The following is a 20,543-nucleotide window of genomic DNA, read 5'->3' on the forward strand; positions in this document are numbered from 1 at the left end:
GCTGCCACTCCACGTGACCGATGACATCATAATTATCGTTAAAACATTCAACATGAGTAGTTGCTTCTATCCTGTAAATTTTGTCTCAATCCGACAAGCGTTTGCGCAAAAAAAACACCAAAGTTATTTGCAGACAAACAAACAAACAAACATACAGGCAGTCATAGACTGGTACTTACGAAATCGTCAACTTGACCTTTGACCTTGTCCAATAAAAGCTGTCTCTCGAGAAGGTAGCGATGCAAACCAGAAGTTTCTACGATGATTCTGTACCAAACCTCTCATAAAACATCCGATTTTACCAGAATTTCGACAACCGAGTATTAAGCATACTTAACCGTTACGAAAAGTGAAGACAGGATTGAAATTGACTTTAAAACGAGCGCGTAATGCCGTATGTTACAATCCCCCTAATTAGCAAAATCTTCAGTTAAGCCTCAGATACGACACCCGACATAAATCTCATAAAACATCTGATTTTTACCAGAATTTCGACAACTGAGTGTTAAGGATATTTAGCCATTACCAAAAGTGAAAACAGAATTGCGATCCGAGTTAAAACGAACTCGTAACGTCGACCGAAGCAAAAATCTCCATTTCTCCACGCAATTATTGAATATTATTTTATCAAAGTCACAACACCGTAATATTCGGCCATCCACCAACAATCTTTACATAATCCGACGGCTTAGCGAGTCAGGCATGCGACGATAACCTTTATTGGGATAAAAAATGACTTTTAAACACCATCTTTATCGAAAACACTGTCAACACGCACGAGCAAAACCTTTACGTGACTCAACGACGCGTCTTTTCGAGCGCGCTGCACCACGTGACGAGCCCTAACGCAGCAGTGAAATATTTTTATACAATCTTAAAACGTCTCCAAAACATCCGATTTTTACCAGAATTTTGACAACCGAGTGTTAGGCGTCCTAAGCGATTGCAAAAACCGAAGACAAAATGAAAATCGAAGTTAAAACAAACTCGTAACGTCGACCGAAGCAAAAATACTCCATTTCTCCACATGAATTTACGGAAATATGTTTGACCTCACTGTGACCTTGACCTTTGACCGATTTTGAACAAAATCTAATCAGCACTAGCCATCACCCTCCTGAATCACGTGGTGTAATTTGACATTGGTAGCTTCTTCCGTTCTCGAGTTATCGTGCCTACAAACAAACACACAAACACACACAAACAAACACACAGACAGAGGACGGAAGTCATCAATATACTTACGAAATCTTTAGATTTCGTAAGTAACAAACAGACGCAAATGCAATACTCTCTCCTTCGGCGAGGGTAATAATTATCAACTGTGATGTTGAAGGAGTGATCAGCTTCGAAAAACCATTGCCATTTGAAATGATAATTCCCATGATCAGCCATTTTGGAATGATAAGGCTCACAGGATTTCCACCTTGCTGTGTTGCAAAACCACGGAGACCAGTGGGGCACCCGAAAGATGAGATGCAAGTCGAGGTGGAGGGTCTACCCGTAGAGTGATGATGGGACTGATCACTTCCAGAGGTTCTCCTGTGGTATCAGCACCAGTCAGACTGCAAAATAAGAAGGAGACTGTAAGATTGCTTCATTTCATGTCAGACTCGTCAGAGGAAAAGTGGGTTCTGGGCCACTCACGAAACTGTGTTGACCCAGCTGGTAAAATAAGCCTAAAATGTAGGACAACTGAATCATTAGAGCTACGACACTTTGGCAGGTAGGACAAATATACCTTTATATTTCACTCGGGATCTTTTTGGTGTTTTGGGTATTCAGGGTCTTTTGGGTCCTTGGGGACTTTTGGGTCTTCCGGCTCTCGTTTGGGTCTTTGTGGTCCTTTTGGGTCTTCGGAGTCTTTTGATATTGGTCATGTTGATGGATGTTGAGGATGTTGAGATCACGGAGAGATTCACTTACCTTGATAGTGATATTCATGTCTCTGCTGGCTGTGAGCCAGAAGTCAATAAATGCCTGGGTCAGGCCTGGGGAGTCATGGATTCACTGGATCATGAGATATGGTGCTGTCAGTACCTGTGCAGGATGACGGAAGTCCAAGTCTTCATGTCCTTGGTGCTTCCAGTGTTGCTCTACGGATGTGAGACTTGGACTCTGACCGGGGATCTGAGACGGAGACTTAATTCCTTTGGTACCAGGTCTCTTCGGAGAATCCTTGGCTATCGCTGGTCGGACTTTGTGTCCAACGAGCGGTTGCTGAGAGAGACTCAAATGAGATTTGTTTCCTGCATAGTCCGTGAGCCTCATCTGCGGTTGTATGGACATGTGGCTCATTTTCCTGACGCTGATCCTGCTCACCAGATTCTCTCGGCGAGGGAGCCTTGTGAGTTGAGAAGGCCAATGCGCCAACCATGTGCATCATGGTTGCAGTAGGTTGATCGGCATCTCAAGGAGATGGGGATGGGCCAGGAATCTGCCTGGAGGATGGCCAGACGGAGGCCCCTAGAATACCGGTAGAAAGTGGACGCAGTGACCCGCTGCTCTGGCACATGCTGCCACACCTGACCTGAGTCTTTTGGGTCCTCAGTAACTTTTGGGTCTTCAGAGTCTTTTTGGTCTTCAGGGTCTTTTGGGACTTTGGGGTCTTTAAGGTCCTTGGGGACTTTTGGGTCTTCAGGGTCTTTAGGTTCCTCGGTGACTTTTGGGTCTTCAGGGTCTTTGGTTCCTCAGGGACTTTTGGTTCTTCATGGTCTTTTGGGTTCTCAGGGACTTTTGGTTCTTCAGCGTCTTTTGGGTCTTTTGGATCTTCAGGGTCTTATGGTTCTTTTGGTTCCTCATTGACTTTTGGGTCTTTAGGGGTCTTAAGGGTCTTTGGAAATAACGTTCAAACAGGACGTGATTAATAGGCATATATAGGGTGTCCCAAAAAATATACAACTTTTAAAATGCTTTGTTTGATCCTAAAAAAGTAGTAATTTTGTCACTAATGCTTCATTTGTTGTTGCAGAGACCCTGAAGTTTATTTTGATACCAAGCAAGCGCCAGAAAAATGCCAAGACTGACCGTACAACGGATGAAAATTGTTGAACTTTGGCACCAGACGAAAAGTGTCATACAGGTGCAACGTCTTTACTCGAGACATTTCGGTATCCACTTGCGCCATGCACCAAACTTTCGGACAATAAAGTGCACCATCGCAAAGTTTACCAATGTGGGAACCATCTGTGACCTTCACAAGGGTCACAGTGGTCGGAAGAGGACAGGTCGTAGTGAAGAAAATGTGAAAATGGTGAGATAGGCGGTTGTTCAGAGTCCAAAAAAATCGATTTGACGACTTTCTGCCGAGACAAACATTCATGAGCTCCGTTCAGAGGATCCTTCGCCAAGACATTCATGCCTTTCCATACAAAATTCAAACGGAAACGGTGCTTACTGATCAACAGAAACGCAAACGACTAGACTTTGCGAATTGGTTCTCAGGAAAGTTGGAGGAAGATGCAGACTTCCTCAAAAAACTTCACATGATGGATGAATGCCATGCTCACTTGTCCGGGGAGGGAAACAAGCAAAACTTTCAGTACTGGGGAACTGAAAATCCTGGCAATGCATCAACTGAACTGGTGCCTCGATCTGTTCTCAAAGTCACCATGTGGGTGGCGGTTGGTTGGTATGGGATAATTGGTCCATACTTCTTTGAAGATGACCAGGGACGCACTTGCACGGTAAACCAGAGGAACTATCGCAAAATGATTCAGGAATTCTATCTGCCTGAGCGACGTACTCAGGCCCGTAGGAGAAACAACCTGATCCAGATGAGAACCCAGTGGTTCCAGCATGATGGGGTTCCCCATACAGCCAGGGAAACAAGGCGTTTTCTCAACGAACATTTTGAGGGCGGCTTTATCTCCCTCTACGAAGACGTTGAGTGGCCACCGTATTCCCCTGACCTTACTCCTCCAGACTTCTTCTTGTGGGGGTATCTCAAGGACAGGATCTATGGAAACCCTAGGCCTCAGACTCTTGATCAGCTGAAGGAAAACATCCACCGAGAAATCCAGAACATTCCTCAGGAAACGTTTCCCAAAGTGATGGAGAACATGACAACGCGTTTGCAGGCAGTGATCGGACAATGTGGAGCCTACGTCGAACATGCGGTCTAAAAGAAAACGACGATTCTATACCAAAATTTAAACTTTGGTGGCAATTTTGACATTGGTACAATAAACTTCAACCTTTCAGCTTTCTATCCAGCCATATATCTTTAAAAAAATATATGTGTTATGACCATCCTCTTTGCAGATGAAAAGTTCTATATTTATTTGGGACACCCTGTAGTCTTCACGGACTGATGGACAACTTCACCGCCTCACCAAGCTTTTCGCTTTTATATACAGTAGATGCATAGAGATAGATACATAGCGATAGATAGATAGATAGAGAGAGATAGAGATAGATAGAGATAGATATGTACAAATAGATACACAGAGATAGATAGACATATAGATAGATATATAGAGATAGATATGTAGAGATAAATACAGAGATAGATAGACATGGAGATAGATACATAGACATAGATAGATAGATAGATAGATAGATAGACATGGAGATAGATACATAGACATAGATACATAGAGATAGACACATAGAGAGAGATAGATAGACACATCGAGATTATATACAGAGATAGATACATAGAGATAGACACATAGAGATAGATAGAGACACATAGAGATATGCACATAGATAGATATACATAGGAGATAGATACATAGAGATGGATAGATAGACACATCGAGATATATACATAGAGATAGATACATCAATATCGATACATAGAGATAGATACATAGATATAGATAGAGACACATAGAGATAGACACATAGAGATAGATACATAGAGATAGATACATAGAGAAAGATAGATACAGAGATAGATACATCGAGATTGAGAATGATACATTGAGAGATAGAGAGAGATGTGTTGGCTCAGCTTGTTCAGTTGTCCACAATTTTAGTCATTTTTACCAGGTTCGTGAACATATTTTCGTGCATTTTCCAGAACAACCTTTTCATCATGCTTAAATTCTTCAACATTGGTGCAGTCAATGTAATGGTTTCGATATATTTGAACATGGATCTTCTTTGGACTTAAAATCTGCCTTTTTCGCTTGGAGCTTTTGGGAATTTTTTAGGTTGGAGCTTTTGGGAGTTTTTTTAGGTTGTAACTTTTGGGAGTTTTTTAGGTTGTAGCTTGTGGGAAGTTTTTTTGGTTGTAGCTTGTGGGAAGTTTTTTTTAGGTTGTAGCTTGTGGGAGTTTTTTTTGGTTGTAACTTGTGGAAGTTATTTTAGGTTGTAGCTTGTGGGAGCTTTTTTAGGTTTTAGCTTGTGGAAGTTTTTTTTTTAGGTTGTAGCTTGTGGGAATTTTTTTTTAGGTTGTAGCTTGTGGGAGTTTTTTTTGGTTGTAACTTGTGGAAGTTATTTTAGGTTGTAGCTTGTGGGAGCTTTTTTAGGTTTTAGCTTGTGGAAGTTTTTTTTTTAGGTTGAAGCTTTTGGGGATTTTTTTAGGCTATAGCTTGTGGGAGTTTTTTTTGGTTGTAAGTTGTGGAAGTTATTTTGGGTTGTAGCTTGTGGGAGCTTTTTTAGGTTTTAGCTTGTGGAAGTTTTTTTAGGTTGTAGCTTTTGGGGATTTTTTAGGTTGTAGCTTGTGGGAGTTTTTTTAGGTTGCAGCTTGTGGGAGCTTTTTTAGGTTTTAGCTTGTGGAAGTTTTTTTTTAGGTTGTAGCTTTTGGGAGTTTTTTTAGGTTGTAGCTTGTGGGAGCTTTTTCGGTTGTAGCTTGTGGAAGTTATTTTAGGTTGTAGCTTGTGGGAGTTTTTTTTTTAGGTTGAAGCTTGTGGGAGTTTTTTTTTTAGGTTGTAGCTTGTGGGAGTTTTAAATTTTGAGTAGAAAGTGTTGGTAAAGGGTTGGACCCATGTAAGCCATTCAGAACAACCGCCTGCAACAAGGGAAGATAATAAGAGTCAACCATAGTGAGTGGAGGAGCATCACATGTAGACGACAACATTTGGGGCTGACAGATTATCACACTCTGAAGAACGTTAATGAGCCAGCTGTATGGGTTTTTGTTAACAATCCAATAGTGACGTGGCAGTTCTCCTGAGACTAGCTTCACTTCCTGAAGATTGGAATCCAAATCCTCAATAATGCTAAAATAGATGAATCTAAATCCTTCAGCAAGATTAGAACCCAAAACCTTTGTGAGCCCAGCTTAGTTTCCTCATCAAGAGGCCAACATGGTATCCAAATAAGTTGTTTAGAACCTATAATGCATGGTGTGGTACCTGGTAGCAGCAGGACGGATGTAGCGGTAGAAGTGGTGCAGATTGTGGTAGAGTAATCCAACGATGGTAAGTTCAACTGGAACGGTACATTGGAATGTGTACATAGAAGCATGTGATGGTGAATACAGACTTCCATAGATTGATAAAATACAGTGGCGTGCAAAGGTATTCACTCCCTACCAATAATGCCACATCTTAGTTAATTTATTGTACCCGCCTAATGGGCAATGTTGTTCCAATCATGCAACGTTATTCCGACACATACCTTTATTTGGGCGGTGTATAGGCAACTGACAGCGCTTTTTACGCAAAAAACAAACAAACTTGGGTTACGTACATGAAGCAAAAACTTACCTCACTACACGAAAAAAGCGTGTGGACAGGAATACTGTACTGTAAATGGTGGAGACTTGTAATATCCTCCCTCATCTTGAGGGGACCCTACACATTTATGTGGAGAATTTGCGTCCTCCCCCATCAAACCCCCAAGACCACCGGCAAAGATAAAAACACCTCTATTGGGGTCATGCTGATCCTATGCAGCAAGTCTGGATGTAATCGGCCAAGAACTGCAGGAGGCCACTCAAGAACATTTCTTGTTTTCTTATTCAGCCACTCCAGTGTGGCTTTAGCTTTGTGCTCAGATCATTGTGCTGCTGAAATGTGAATCTCCATCCCAGTTTCAGATTCATGGCTGACTCAAACAGGTTTTCATCAAGGATTCTCATGTACCTTGCACTATCCATTGTCCCTTCTCTCCTGACAAGTTTACCAGTCCCTGCTGATGAAAAGCAGCCCCATAACATGATGCTGCCACCACCATGCCTGACAGTAGGGATGGTGTTGACTGGGTGATGTGCAGACTTAGGCTTGTGCCAGATGCCGTAATGCTTTGAATTTATTCCAAAAAGTTCAATTTTTGTCTTGTCTGGCTACAAAACCTTTCTCCACATGCCTGCAGTAAGTATCATTAGGATGGTTTTTCACAAACTCCATATGAGTTTTTAGATGCATCTTTTTCAGTAATGGCTTCTTTCTTGCTGGAGGACTTCTTCTGAAGAACTTCTTTCTTCTTTCTTTCTTTCTTTCAGTAATGGCTCCCGTCCATGGAGGCCAGCATTGTGAAGGACACAGGATATTATTAATTGGCCATCCATTTTTTCCAGGTTGTGTTTTTCTCCCCTTCTCCCTCATCTTTTAATTGTTTTTTTTTCCATTTCTGTTTCATGTTTTTTTTCCTGTCCTCTTCTTCCTGTGTTTGGTCTTGTATCCAGCTTGTTCAATATTTGTGCCCTCCCCCTCCCCCCTCCCTTTGATGTAATTCTTCCCCTCATCCATTCTTCCACCCAAGTGGCCCTCTTTTTGTGTCCCTCTACCCTGCTGTTGGTGTACGTTTTCCCCCATTTCCACTCCGTTCTTCTTATTCTTGTCTGTTTTTTCAAATACAATGTTGAGGTTCATTGAGGAGTTACAACGTTGAATGGATCTGAACGTAAAAAATGTGGGTGGGGCAAACACATAAACAGCAGGGGTGAGGGACAAAATAGAGGGAAACGTGGATAAATAAGGGATGAAGGAAAAAAAACTAAGGCCTGGGGAGAACACAGGGTGGACAAGATAGATACAGCTGCAAATTCTCAGGAAGGAAAAACTGGAAACTGAGAACAAGGTGGGCTTGGGGGAGGGCCTAGTAAACTGTTCTGTGTTGTCGCTCTTCCATGAGTCTCATCTTTTATTACAAAAAAGCAAACATAGCATTTCATCGGAAGTGAAACGAGGACGGTATCAGGAGGCACAATGATCAAAACGTACCGTTCTGTGGGAAAGCCGAACCTGGTAGGAATATGTAGGATTTTCCTTGTGAAGGGAAGCGGTATTCAGGCAGAGCAAGGCCCACCGGAACTTTGATCAAGGCATATTCTGTGTGAACACAAACTTCAAGCATTTATATACAGTTCAAAAGAATATCAAACTTGCCATCTATAAGGAAGATGAAGAGAAGTAAAAAGGCTCACAGCTCCACTGATATTGCAAACAGTGCACTGAAATCACATTCACGACTGCTATGACAGCTTGACGAGGTGAGAAGACTTGCATGCTTTACGGTTATCCTGTACCGGCTGTGGAGGTGCTTCCCCAGATGTGCACGATGGAGTTGGCGGGAGATAAGAGTTGAGAGGCCATCCCACCTAGTGCTTCTTCCACCATCACAATGATTCCACTTGTGGGCTTACCCTGTTACAGGTCACAACAAAATGTGTTCTTCTCAAGTTTTATTGTGTATTCGCTTAACAACCTACTCGGTCTACCTTTTCTGGATTTCCATTCATGTCATTTTGTATCTCCTCCTCGTGGCAGTAAGTAGTGTTAGTGTAGTGCCTAATAATGCACTTGGAAATTGATAAACAATGAGGGACCTAGCGATTTGGATAAATATATCCAGTGGAGAGTTATTTCCCTCGATTTGTGAACCGGAAGATGCATACCTAAACTGTCAGTGCTATGTGTTAGATTAGCGAACGGATTTTTAAGTGGGTTCAAACCCATATTTTTGTAGCATTGTTTTTCTGAAGTAGTTCTGAAGAGTTATTTCCTTTTATTTGTAAACAGGAAGTTGTTTGAGGAAAACCAAGTGCATTTGAGGTGTTCACCGGTGCTCCCAAAAAGGTGTGTTCCATTTGTGGGAGGGGAGGGGGGTTAGATATTACCATAAAGCAGATAGGAATGTGTCGAGTAGCATAGTCCATGTGCAAGTAGATAGCCATGTCGATGTATAAGTTGGGAAATGTTAGCTTAAGAATTGTCTTGTTTGCATATACACCCTACAGGGGGTGGTGGTGGTAATAAATGCTTAGGGACTATGGTTCAGGAAATTGTGTATATAACCTGGGGGCATCACGAGACTCAGCACGAAAGAGGGGGGCAGGCTATGAACGTCTCCCGAGGGGTGGAACGATGGATCACCTGGGAGGGGCGGAGCATTGTCCAGAGAGAGGAGAGGGAGGAGCTGATTGGGCAGTTGGAAGTCTGAGGCAAAGACGACGAGAGGAAAAAGAGTTGGAAGTCTGAGAGGAAGACGACGAGAGGAAAAATAGTTGGTCTGAGGAGGAAACTGCTGAGGAAAACGTCAAGGTCTGGTCTGAGGAGAATTGGGCAGTTGGTCGGAGGAGAACAGAGAACTGAGGAGTTTGGAGGAGGATCACAGGGTTTGGGGGAGAATGGAGACCGAGAGAGTTTGTGAGGAGAATCGTATCTGAAGAGAGGAGATCGTCCTGCCTTCCTGCCCTTTCGTCATACCTGCCCTGCCCCGTCACTGGGTCCTGCCGTGTGCCATCACCGCCTGTTCATCTCCCCATCGTTTTTAGATTTTTTTGAGAATAAATTTTTACCTCATTGTACATAATTATTTATTATCGATTTTGTGTCTTCTTTTCTTCCCCACTACAACCTGCCGTCGTCTCCACCATCGTGTTCAATCATCCTTGGTTTTTATTGTTTGTGATTCAGGAAATAAATGATTCAGGAGACACAAGGTTTCTCGTGTCTGTCACTACCCATGCGTGCGTTGTCTGCCATAATTCAGAATATCGCTTCAGGGAGTAAACCACCAGGTCGGATTAATTATCCACCCAGTGTCGGTGTTAACTGAACTGGACACGACAATTGGTTTATCAGGAGTGGGATTTAGAACCCGAGGACTTTCAAATTTATAGTTAATTGGTGTCGGGAGAATGCAGTGGAGCGCGTTGTAAATTTAAACATTTTTTTTTTAAATTTCCTTGGTACGCACAGGTAGAAGGCCGCTGCACAAATTGTGAATGTGCAGGATTTTGTGGTTGAAGGAAGTAGTGAGGATGAAGGAAGTGAGCTGGGTTTGGGGGTTAGTCAGGAGGTTCGGATACGAATCTCCCCCATTTCTGAGCCATTGAGCCAGGAAGGTGGTGCAATGTCGATCATGTTAAAAGAAGTGATGGATAAAATGGGTGAGGAAATAAATAAAAATAATTAAATTTTATCGGCGCAGTTTGGGGCATGGGTTAAAAGTGGAATGGCAGGTTGGTTTAACTTTGGGGGGGGGGGACAAAGGAAAATTCCATGGGGACCTGTTTATTGGGTAATGGCCTGGAAAAACATCGTGCCGGGGTGGATGTTACTTTGCCCCAGAAAGAGATCGTCCAAGAGATGAAGATAGATGGTTTAGAGGGGAAGAAGATAGCCTATGTGTTGTGTGAAACGATCTCCGTGATTTGCGGTGCGGCACTCGTGGGTGCGGGGTTGGACCCGGCAGGGGTTCTTTTGGTATGCCGGAGACTGACAGGGTGTGATGCGGCGCCGGTTCAGATGCACGTGCAGGCGGCCAAACCTGAGCCGGCGTGACAGGTGTCCGAATCTGTGACGTGTGGGGCGATGGGTGAGCCTGCTCGTGATGTGCGGGTCCGAGCTCGTGCTGGAGAGCGAGGCTGCGTCGGTCGTCGGGTGTGAGCCGGTGTCAGCGGAGGTCGTGTCGTTTCCCGGGGTGTTCTGGACGGACCCTGTCGGGGTCAACTCGGTGCCCGGGGTTGTCGCTCCATGCATGCGGGGTGTGTTTTGGCTGCCATGGTGGCAGTGGGTAAGGAAAAAGTGTAGTCATAAGATTAGAAAGAGACAGGCCACTGTGGGCCTGTGTCAGTTGGAGCCTCGTTTGGAATGAAAATGCGTTTGTGCTGCGAATGCAGAGGTAGGAGCTGCGAGTCATGAGCAGCTAGCACTCATGGCAATGGAGAAAGGTGGGAAGAGCGGGAGGCTCAATGCCAGCAGTGGCTGCAGGAGGGGGCAGAAAAGCCCAATAATGGGGTTATAGAGTACATCTGCATTTGGAAACACGAGGCCAGTAATCGTAATTGAAATGGGAACTTGTTTTAAAGCAACCTTGGTGCGAGTTGGTACCGAGGCTGCAGAATTCGGACCGAGTGGGGTTAAGGGGGACAGCCTCATGGAAAATTTCCCCCCTTGGAGATTGGGTTGCGTCAGGCAGCTGAGGAGCTGCACTGGCAGAATTTGGACAGAGGGTCTGACCACAGGTGCTGTGGTATGACCTGGGCCCCACGGAGAGTCTGGTGGAGTGTGGCATCCCCTGTCCATCGGGGCGCCGTCCGAGTGAGCGTTTCAGGCCAGTGGGGTCGCCGGACCCTGGAGGGGGTGGAGATCTCTGGGGGTCTGAGGTGGTTCCGTCTGGGCACCTGGCATGGTGCACCATGAGGACCACTTGAGGGAGGTTTGTGTGAGGACGACATATGGCTCTTGGTTTTGCTCATATTCCCAAGCTATTGGCGATGTCACAACATTGATTGATGACAGGAGTGGACACTTGTTGATGTAAACTAACGATGGATTCGTGATCTTGGATAGACTTACAACAGGTGTTTGTCCGGTGTAGCAACTATTTCTAAATGCGTATTTTTTGTGTACCTTGCAGTGCAAAGCAACAGTACACAAACAAAAAATAGAGCAAAGTGCACAAAGGTACAAAGAACACAAAAGGTACAAAAAAATTGATCGTCCTGACCAGATACCATTTTTTTCATTCTGTATGAAATACAAACCTGTTTACTTACACTCAAAAGAGTATAAATGGATATTCCTTTCCCTCGACAGTTTCTTTCTTGTACTCTGCTCGATGGCAGATCCAGTGTTGCGAAAGCAGCTCCACAGCGAAGATAGGATTTGGTGGTTTGCGTTTGCCTTCCCAGTGATAGTTAGAGCAGGAATTTGTAACTTGTTCAGGCAGTCTTCTCTAGCCTTTCTGTAAGACTGTAATTTGAGCATAGATGTGACACACCTGTTCAAGGGTAACAACAGACCTTTCAGCCCTTTCAGCGGTTGCCTCCTAAAAATCCTGTTTGATGTTCAAAAATGTAGGCTTTGACAGCTCCAATTTCATCCTCTTGTGCCAAACATATCTGCAACTTGTGCTGATAAAACAGTATGACATTTTGTTCATCCCTCCAAGTATTTTAATGTTCTCTCAAATCAACATTTTGTTCATCCACGTTATCATTTTGTTGCCTTCACCGCCGAAGGTGAACCGAGGTTATGTTTTCACCAATGTTTGTTACTTGCGAAAATCGAACATTTGTCAACTATATTGGTTGGTCTTGTGCGTTATTCTGTTTGTTTATTTGGAGGTCAATTGCCTGCAGGTCACAATTTTAAACCGATCTTCATGAAACATCACCACATGGTAGAGTTCGTCATAAGAAAGAAGTCGACTGTTTTTGAGGTGAAAGGTCAAAAGGTCAACATTGGCCAAACGTCAACAAATTTCCCCAAATTCCTAAAATCATCAATTTTCATCCAATTGATGAGACATTTGAAGAGGATTTGCATATGAGGTCCCGTGAGGAGGAGTGATGTAAGCGACATTTTTTAATGATATGATGATGATAGGCTCGGATGATAGGGTAAGGGTTAAATAGTGCTATATGGCATTAACTCCAAAATGGCCGATGTGTCCCTGAAAATCACTCCTCCTCGCGGCGCCTATCAGGTCACTGAATTCAACCACCAATTATTTTTGACATCAACATTGGGAAAAAGGTCAACATTGGCCAAAATTCGAAAATTGTCAAGTTTCATCTAACTTGAAATTTGAAGAGGATTTATATTTTTTCATTGAATTCAACCACGAATTATTTGAGGTCAAAAAGGGCCAAACAGTCAATATAGGCCAAAGGTCAACAAGTGAGATTTCTAAAATCCTCAACTTTCATCCCATTGACTTGAAATTTTTAGAGGATTTGCATATCAGGTCATTGAATTCAACCACCAATTATTTTTGAGGTAAACATAGGCCAAAAGGTCAACCCAGGCCAAAAAGTCTACAAAGGCCAAATCTCTAAATTTGTCAATTTTCACCCTATTGACCTGAAATTTGAAGAGGATTTGCATATCAGCTCACTGAATTCAACCACCAAATATTTTTGAGGTTAACATCAGCCAAAAGGTCAACATAGGCCAAATTTCTAAAATTTCCAATTTGCATCTATTGAGTTGAAATTTGAAGAGGATTTGCACATTTGGTCATTGAATTCAACTCCCAATTATATTTGAGGTCAACATCGGCCAGAATTTCTAAAATTGTCAATTTGCATCCGATGGACTTGAAATTTGAACTGGATTTTCATATCACCTCACTGAGTTAAACCATCAATTATTTTTGAGGTCAATAGAAGCCAAACAAAGGTCAAAATTGGCCAAATTTCTGAAATCCTCAATTTTCATCTGATTGACTTGAAATATGAACATTTTCACAAAAATCACCATGTGTCACGTGATCTGGCAGCCATATTGGATCGAAAGGAAAATCTTTGAAAATCTTTGTCGGAGAAACTGCCAAACTGATTAATCCAAAATTTAACTTATTGATTAACTACCCATGTAGTAGGGGAGCCAAACCCCAAAAAGAGGTTTATTTAAGCTTTTAGGTGGTCATGCATGATATACTTTTGTTTGATGTATTTTTGGGTAGGTATAGTGATTCTGCACTGGGAAAAAATTGTAAGCCCTTACGATCTTCTTGTGAATTGATGCCATGGCCATATGTTGGACATTTCACCTCCGAGAAAAGTGAGCAAAAATAGAGGGGTAGGGAAATGAAAATGCCTCGAATAGGTCCTTGCAATACATAAAACCACAAGTATTAGGTATCATTGGAAAGGTCTTGGGTTATGCTAATTACTCATATCATGAAAATTCTCATGACGTCATCGATGACGTCACTAGAGGTCAAAAGGTCACCGATTTTGAGGGCAGGTGAAAATCTGGGGTACCAGCATATACATTATTTTTTTGTGGCAATATGCAAGGAGTTAGAAGAAAATAAAATAGTGCAAAATGTTCAGGAGATATCAAGGAAGTTTTTGATACCAACAAAGTTCATATTTATCTTGTAGATTTTATGTTAACCCCTTGTGTTTAGAATGCGAATTTCACGAAATCGGCCAAAAATGGCATATTTCTAATTTTCGAGGTATCACTGTATTAACAGCTTGAATAAATGTTATAACTTGATAAACCTCCTGAAACCATTGCTGGGATAACAAATAAATCCCCTAGATTAATTTTCCACGCACTTTAACCCTTTCCTTCCCAATTTGTCGATCGAATCTCAGGCATATTTCATCCTTTTTTTGTTACTGGTCTGAATTGATTTTATTGAAAGATGTTTGCTATTTCTTATGTGAAATGCCCCTATTTAACCATCCCCGACCCATTGTTTAACATTTAAATGGTTAAACCCATTGTTTAACCCATTGTCTCAACTTACTTTGACTCATGCCTGGTTAACAATTGGGATGCTTCGCCTTCCGGGCTACCGTACATTCTTAAAACAAAGGGTTCTTCAGTTGGTGGAGGTATCAAAATAGCCTCTCTCCTGGTCAGGAAACATGGTAAACATGTGCCTCTCCTCTTCCTTAGTCACTTATTTCAGTTTGAAGTTGTGAAAACCTATCTGAATGTGCCTTTGTGAATCAGTTCGTGGATTTCTTGGACTAGCCATAGGTAAGTTATCATGTAAGCTTATGCCTATACTTTTTTTCTGACTATCACAATTTAAATGAGATGATGCAACCATTTGAATGCATTGCATGTGCAGTCCATACTGAGAATGCAAGGGGCCTACTCAATAACCTGAACTGATGCACAGGCTGTGCTGGGTCTGTGGTGCCACTTACAAAAACATTGTTTATCTCATTGAGGTACATGTAACATTTAGGCCTGTTATGTGTAGCTGTTTTTTATCCTGTTGCCAGGTGTGAAAAAAAACTATGGAAGTCCATGAGGCTCCGTTGTTCTGTGACGTGAGCATCAGCTCATTTGACTGCTGTTATGAATTGGTACACACACTTTACTGACAACTTTATACATGTAGTTGTAATGTATTAATGTATTTTTGTCTTTTTATTCCTCCAGGCCTACCATGGATGTTGGTGACCAGCTGCGAATTGGTCAGAAAAGGCCATCTTCCAGGCAGGCTGATTTTGATGAGTGCGTAATATGCCAGAAGAAAACATCTGAAAGCCTGTCCTGCCTAACTGATACTGGCTACCCAATTTTTCTACAATCACTCCTTAGAAGAGACTATGAAATTGCAAAACGTCTACTTCCAGATGCACAAGACAGGGGGTCCTTCCTCAGCAAGGAGCTGAAATTGCATGGGCCATGCCGATGTCTACATCATGCCTCCTAAAAGGGCAAAAGCTGATGACACTGAAGTTGATCAGCCATCCAATGAGACACCAATGACACATTCAAAACTGACAACAAAGCCGGATTTCAAAAGGACATGTTTTGTTTGTGCAAAAGAGAGAGATCGAAAAGGTGATCGGAAACTGATTAAAATTGCAACAGGTGACAGACAAATTTCAATATGGAATAAAGCAAAAGAACTCAATGATGAAAAAATGTTGCATTTGATTCAAGGGAATGGAACCGAGTGTGTTGACATGATTGCAAATGATTTCCAGTATCATAAACTATGTCGAACTCAATTTCTCAATAGGCGTGTTTTGGAGAGTTCGACTGATGCCAATTCTGATCATAGTGCTTCCTTCCAGGGTGGACTACAGTGGTTGTTTTCAGATGTAGACCAGAAACTTTTCAATGATGGTTTTGTGTACACTGTCACTTGTCTGAAAGATATGCTTTGTAAGTGGTTAAAAGAAAATGGTGGGTCAGAGCAAGATATAGAAGCTGCAGGTTACACAAGACGTTTCATTAGGGCTTTTGAGAATCACTATGGTGGTAAAATTAAAGTAGTTGCACAGGTTGGTAGGCCTAATTTGATTTGTTCTTCAAGTCTAGATCTTGGAGAAGCGCTAGAAGCAAAGAGATTATCTGATTGCTTGCAGGAATTTGAGTGCACAGAACTTGGGTTTCAGAGCAGTGAAAATTCTCACGACGAGCAGTGAAGAAGTGCACAATTGCTTGTGCCTGTTGTGGTCAGGCGGAGCTATGTGATCTACAGTCACAAGAATAATTTGTTAATGACTTTGATACAATAATGTCATTTGAATGAGTGATTGTTGTTGAAATAAACAAATTATGTAGATGTCATTATTTCTCGATAGCTTTTTTCGCATATTGCAAAAATAATTCTCCATCAGATGGTGCGGCCCGAGATTCCATTGACAAATTTGGAAGGAAAGGGTTAAAGTGGATGGAAAATTAATCTAGGGGATTTATTTGTTATCCTAGCGATGGTTTCAGGAAGTTTATCAAGTTATAACATTTATTCAAGCTGTTAATACAGTGATACCTCGAAAATTAGAAATATGCCATTTTTGGCCGATTTTGTGAAATTTGCATTCTAAACACAAGGGGTTAACATAAAATCTACAAGATAAATATGAACTTTCTTGGTAGCAAAAACTTCCTTGATATCTCCTGAACATTTTGCACTATTTTATTTTCTTCTAACTCCTTACATATTGCCACAAAAAAAATGTATATACTGGTACCCCAGATTTTCACCTGCCCTCAAAATCGGTGACCTTTTGACCTCTAGTGATGTCATCGATGACGTCATGAGAATTTGCATGATATGAGTAATTAGCATAACCCAAGACCTTTCAAATGATACCTAATACTTGTGGTTTCATGTAATGCAAGTATCTATTAGAGGCATTTTCCTTTCCCCTACCCCTCTATTTTTGCTCACTTTTTCTCGGAGGTGAAATGTCAAACATATGGCCATGGCATCAATTCGCAAGAAGATCGGAAGGGCTAACAATTTTTTTCCGGTGCAGAATCACTATACCTACCCAAAAATACATCAAACAAAAGTATATCATGCATGACCACCTCCATCAGAAGTTGGGGGCCCTTGGCTCCCCTACTAATGGGAAATATGGTTTGATAAAGATGATGTCATCGGTCATGTGGTCTGGCAGCCATATTGGATCAAAGAAAAAAAAACCTTCAACAAAAGAGTTGGCTCGCACCAAGTCTTTCTCAAGACTGCGTGGGTTATGTATTCCATGAATACCATATAGTTCTTTTTAAGTGATTCTTTACCCTTGCAAGATTGGGCCAAAAATGATAGATAGCACAATATCTCAAAATGCTGTGGATGGATTTGGACAAAACTTGGTGGACAGGTTGGATGTGTGACAAGAACAAGCCAATTCGATTTTGGTTAAGGTCTGGATACAGATTCAGCCTATCAGTGGGATACAAAATGTAAACTGTTCAGCCTGGCGGAGGTATGCACTCTACCGAGTGCCATTCTAGTTCATTCATGATTTTGTGCAGTATCGTGGTTCGGGCAGGAGCTAGAACACAGAGTGAAGAAGGACGTAACAGAATGAAAATAACAGCAGAAAGAGAGGAGGGGCAGGGGGTTATAACCAACACCATGGTTGAGGGACAAAATAGAGGGAGACTTGGAGAAATATGGGATGTGGGGAAGAATGAGAGCAAGGAGAGGTTTCACTAAGGAGTGAACAAGATTTGAAGAGGTTTCATTAAGAAGTGAACAAGATGGATACAGCCACAAACTCTCAATAATAGAAGTGGAAGGAAAAGCTGGAAATCCAGAAAGTGTTGGGTTTTGAGAGGGTGAATGGGGGTAGAGAAGATCATGGTTGTGGATGGGAAATGACCTGAGATGGTGGTGAACAGCTGTCTCGAAGCCCTGGAGGGAATAATGAGAATGAAGAGATTGAGGAAGTCAGTTCTATGGGGTCGAAACCACATGCACCCTGCAGAAACCTGGGGGATGGGGGAGGGGGTTGAAGAGGGGGAGACAGAGCACAGAAAGGGCAGAGGGTGCGAGAAAAGAGGCAGTGGAAGACAGAGAGACCACTGACTTCTCTGTGATGTGAAAGTGACAGACCCAAAAGGCCAAGAGACTCATCTTCATCTTGAGAGATTATCATGACTTTGGAGGCCTTGGTTACCAACGTGTCAAGTTAAGTACAGTGTGAGGCAGGGGCGTCAGCCAAGAGAAGAGAGCAGTACTCCACGAAGGCCTTGCAGGTAGATATTATTATTTTGATCAAAATTTTTGTTCATAGCATTTTGATTTAAATATTCCCAAAAGTTAGAACTTTGTTCTTCCTTCTCTGTGTTTAAATCATCTATCCTTCCATGGAAAATAGCACCTTCTTCCTCGAGGGTATTCAGAGTGACATTATCTCATTATTTTTCCCCCTTGACCACGGAGAGAAAACCGAGATCAAAAAGTTGGCGCAAGTGCCCTAAAATCATTTCCAAGAAAAGTGATGCATTACAATGGCACAACTGCCTGAAGATAACCCTCAGAATGGTCCAGGAAGTTACATGACACCCCACAAGCTCAGCATTTGTTTGTTTGTCATGAAATCTGCTGTTGTCTCATGTATTTATCTGCATGTGATGGTGTGTGATTTGTATTACCACTCCTTCATGAGCCTAGACCATTTATAAAAAGAAAAAGGAAACGTTTTTCATACTTTGGACTGTTGTACTGGGTGCTGTGCTGTCAAAATACCCTCTACAGAGTCGAGCAAAGCCTAGGAAGGGTCAGGAAAAAGATAATAAGTTTGCATGGTATTCGTATTTTGTCCAATCCAAAATTTAAAGCCAAATGTTAGATATTCAGCCTGCTCGTACTCGTCTCTTTACATGTCCTTCTTTGTACCTTGCTGAGATTGCTCGCCGTATCAGTTCCCAACCGGGGGCTGTTGGATCCCACGTTTGAGGATTGCAGATGACCTGGCCTTCCAGTCAATGCGACACCATTTCGTGATCCCATCTTCAAACCATCATGCTTTTCCTGTGTAGCACAAACAACCTTCCATAACACCGATCATATACAAAATTCCATTGTTTCTTTGGGTCCCGAAAAGTCATGACGAATGAATAAAGTCCACAACACAGAGTTCTATCCTGATATGGTACTAAACTTTCAAATGGTATCAATGATTTATGAGTTCCCTTACAAGGAGCTATAGCACAGGAGGCCATTAGGCCCATCAAGAATGTGCAATAGTTGCCAACGCATGGTTGTTTGTCTGTGCTATATCCTTTTTAAACGTTGAACGTCAAAACAAGGAAGCAGCACGTACCATTTTTAAAGCCTTTGGTAGGACTTGGCCGGGGTTTGAGCCAACGACCTCCCAGACTCAGAGCGGATGTTCTAACGATTACCTCCACCGAGTCTGGTTAATACAATCTTACTCAAGGCTGTTTTTTATTTCAATGATCGAGCTACTAAGTCTCAGAGGAGAATGTACAGCCTCTCCTCCATGAGACTTAGTAGATCATCGCAATAGTCAGTGATGGTCGGGACTCTTACCAAATTATTTTAAAACAACTGTGCAAACATTGATGAAGAAAAATCCTTCAAAACACAAATTAGATAAAAACAGTCCCACTGCAACTCATATCCCATTGTGCTATGGGGCATCCATATATGTTTTCGTCCTATTTTTCCTTTATCCCATTTTGTGTCTGTTGACCCTTTGTCTCTTGTTAGTCTGCTCTTCCATAAGCCTTGATACCTGTGTTAAAGAATAAAAACATTGGTTGGCCTGTTTAGTGCTCTCATTTGAATGGACTGATAATAATGTTCAGAACCTGGCTTGAAATGCTGTATCCAAGTTAAAATGTCGTCTCCATTACTTTCATCACCTCAATGTTCTCCTTCTCCTTTATCTCGTTCATATCCAACACCTCCTTCACCCCCCCCACCCCCATGTTCTTCTTCTTTTGCTCATTTCCTTTCCCTCCATATACATCATGTCATTCCTAATATCCTTGTAATCATTGTAAAAAGTATACTGATTTGTGTCGTCTTTGTCTTGTATTTTATTTATGTACAAGTATCTTTGTCCTCTCTGAGCCTTAAGAGCAATGTAAACAAATAAACAATATAAATATAACAGCAAGTACACAAAAAAGCAAAATGGGGTTCTACCATACATAAGCATCCAGAGATTAACGCACTGGAAAATACATTCGGACATCAGATTTGGAAAGCGTTCAAAACACAAGTTTTTCACTTGTTTGAAAACACGAAGCACCCAAAACATGAACAATTCTCATTCTCCACCTCCTCCTCCTCCTCCTCTTCCATCTCCCCTCATCCACAATGTCCTCCCCCATCCTCCTCCTCCTCCCTGTCCATCGCAATCTCCTCCTCACCTTTCTCCTCTTCTTATATCTCTACCACCTCCTCATCTTCCTCCTCCACCCCCTCAATCTCTACCATCTCTT

At 42.1% G+C, this 20,543-nt stretch overlaps 1 protein-coding gene across 4 annotated transcripts in view; it reads right to left on the bottom strand.

Moving 5' to 3' along the window:
• Positions 1 to 20,543, bottom strand: part of ADGRD1 (adhesion G protein-coupled receptor D1) — a 141,572-nt gene that overhangs the window by 85,876 nt on the left and 35,153 nt on the right. For all 4 annotated transcript variants that reach the window (XM_085878832.1, XM_085878830.1, XM_085878831.1 and 1 more), the window contains 6 exons: positions 18,967 to 19,101; positions 18,779 to 18,838; positions 8,423 to 8,540; positions 8,118 to 8,225; positions 6,306 to 6,381; positions 1,427 to 1,565 (listed from right to left, as the gene is read on the bottom strand). In XM_085878832.1, the coding sequence (XP_085734958.1) occupies positions 1,427 to 1,565; positions 6,306 to 6,381; positions 8,118 to 8,225; positions 8,423 to 8,540; positions 18,779 to 18,838; positions 18,967 to 19,101 (636 nt within the window). The remainder of the gene's footprint in view (positions 1 to 1,426; positions 1,566 to 6,305; positions 6,382 to 8,117; positions 8,226 to 8,422; positions 8,541 to 18,778; positions 18,839 to 18,966; positions 19,102 to 20,543) is intronic.

Source organism: Eptatretus burgeri, chromosome 4 (genome assembly GCF_056783735.1).
Source record: "Eptatretus burgeri isolate ZD-2024b chromosome 4, Ebu_testis_v1, whole genome shotgun sequence".
Classification (NCBI taxonomy): domain Eukaryota; kingdom Metazoa; phylum Chordata; class Myxini; order Myxiniformes; family Myxinidae; genus Eptatretus; species Eptatretus burgeri.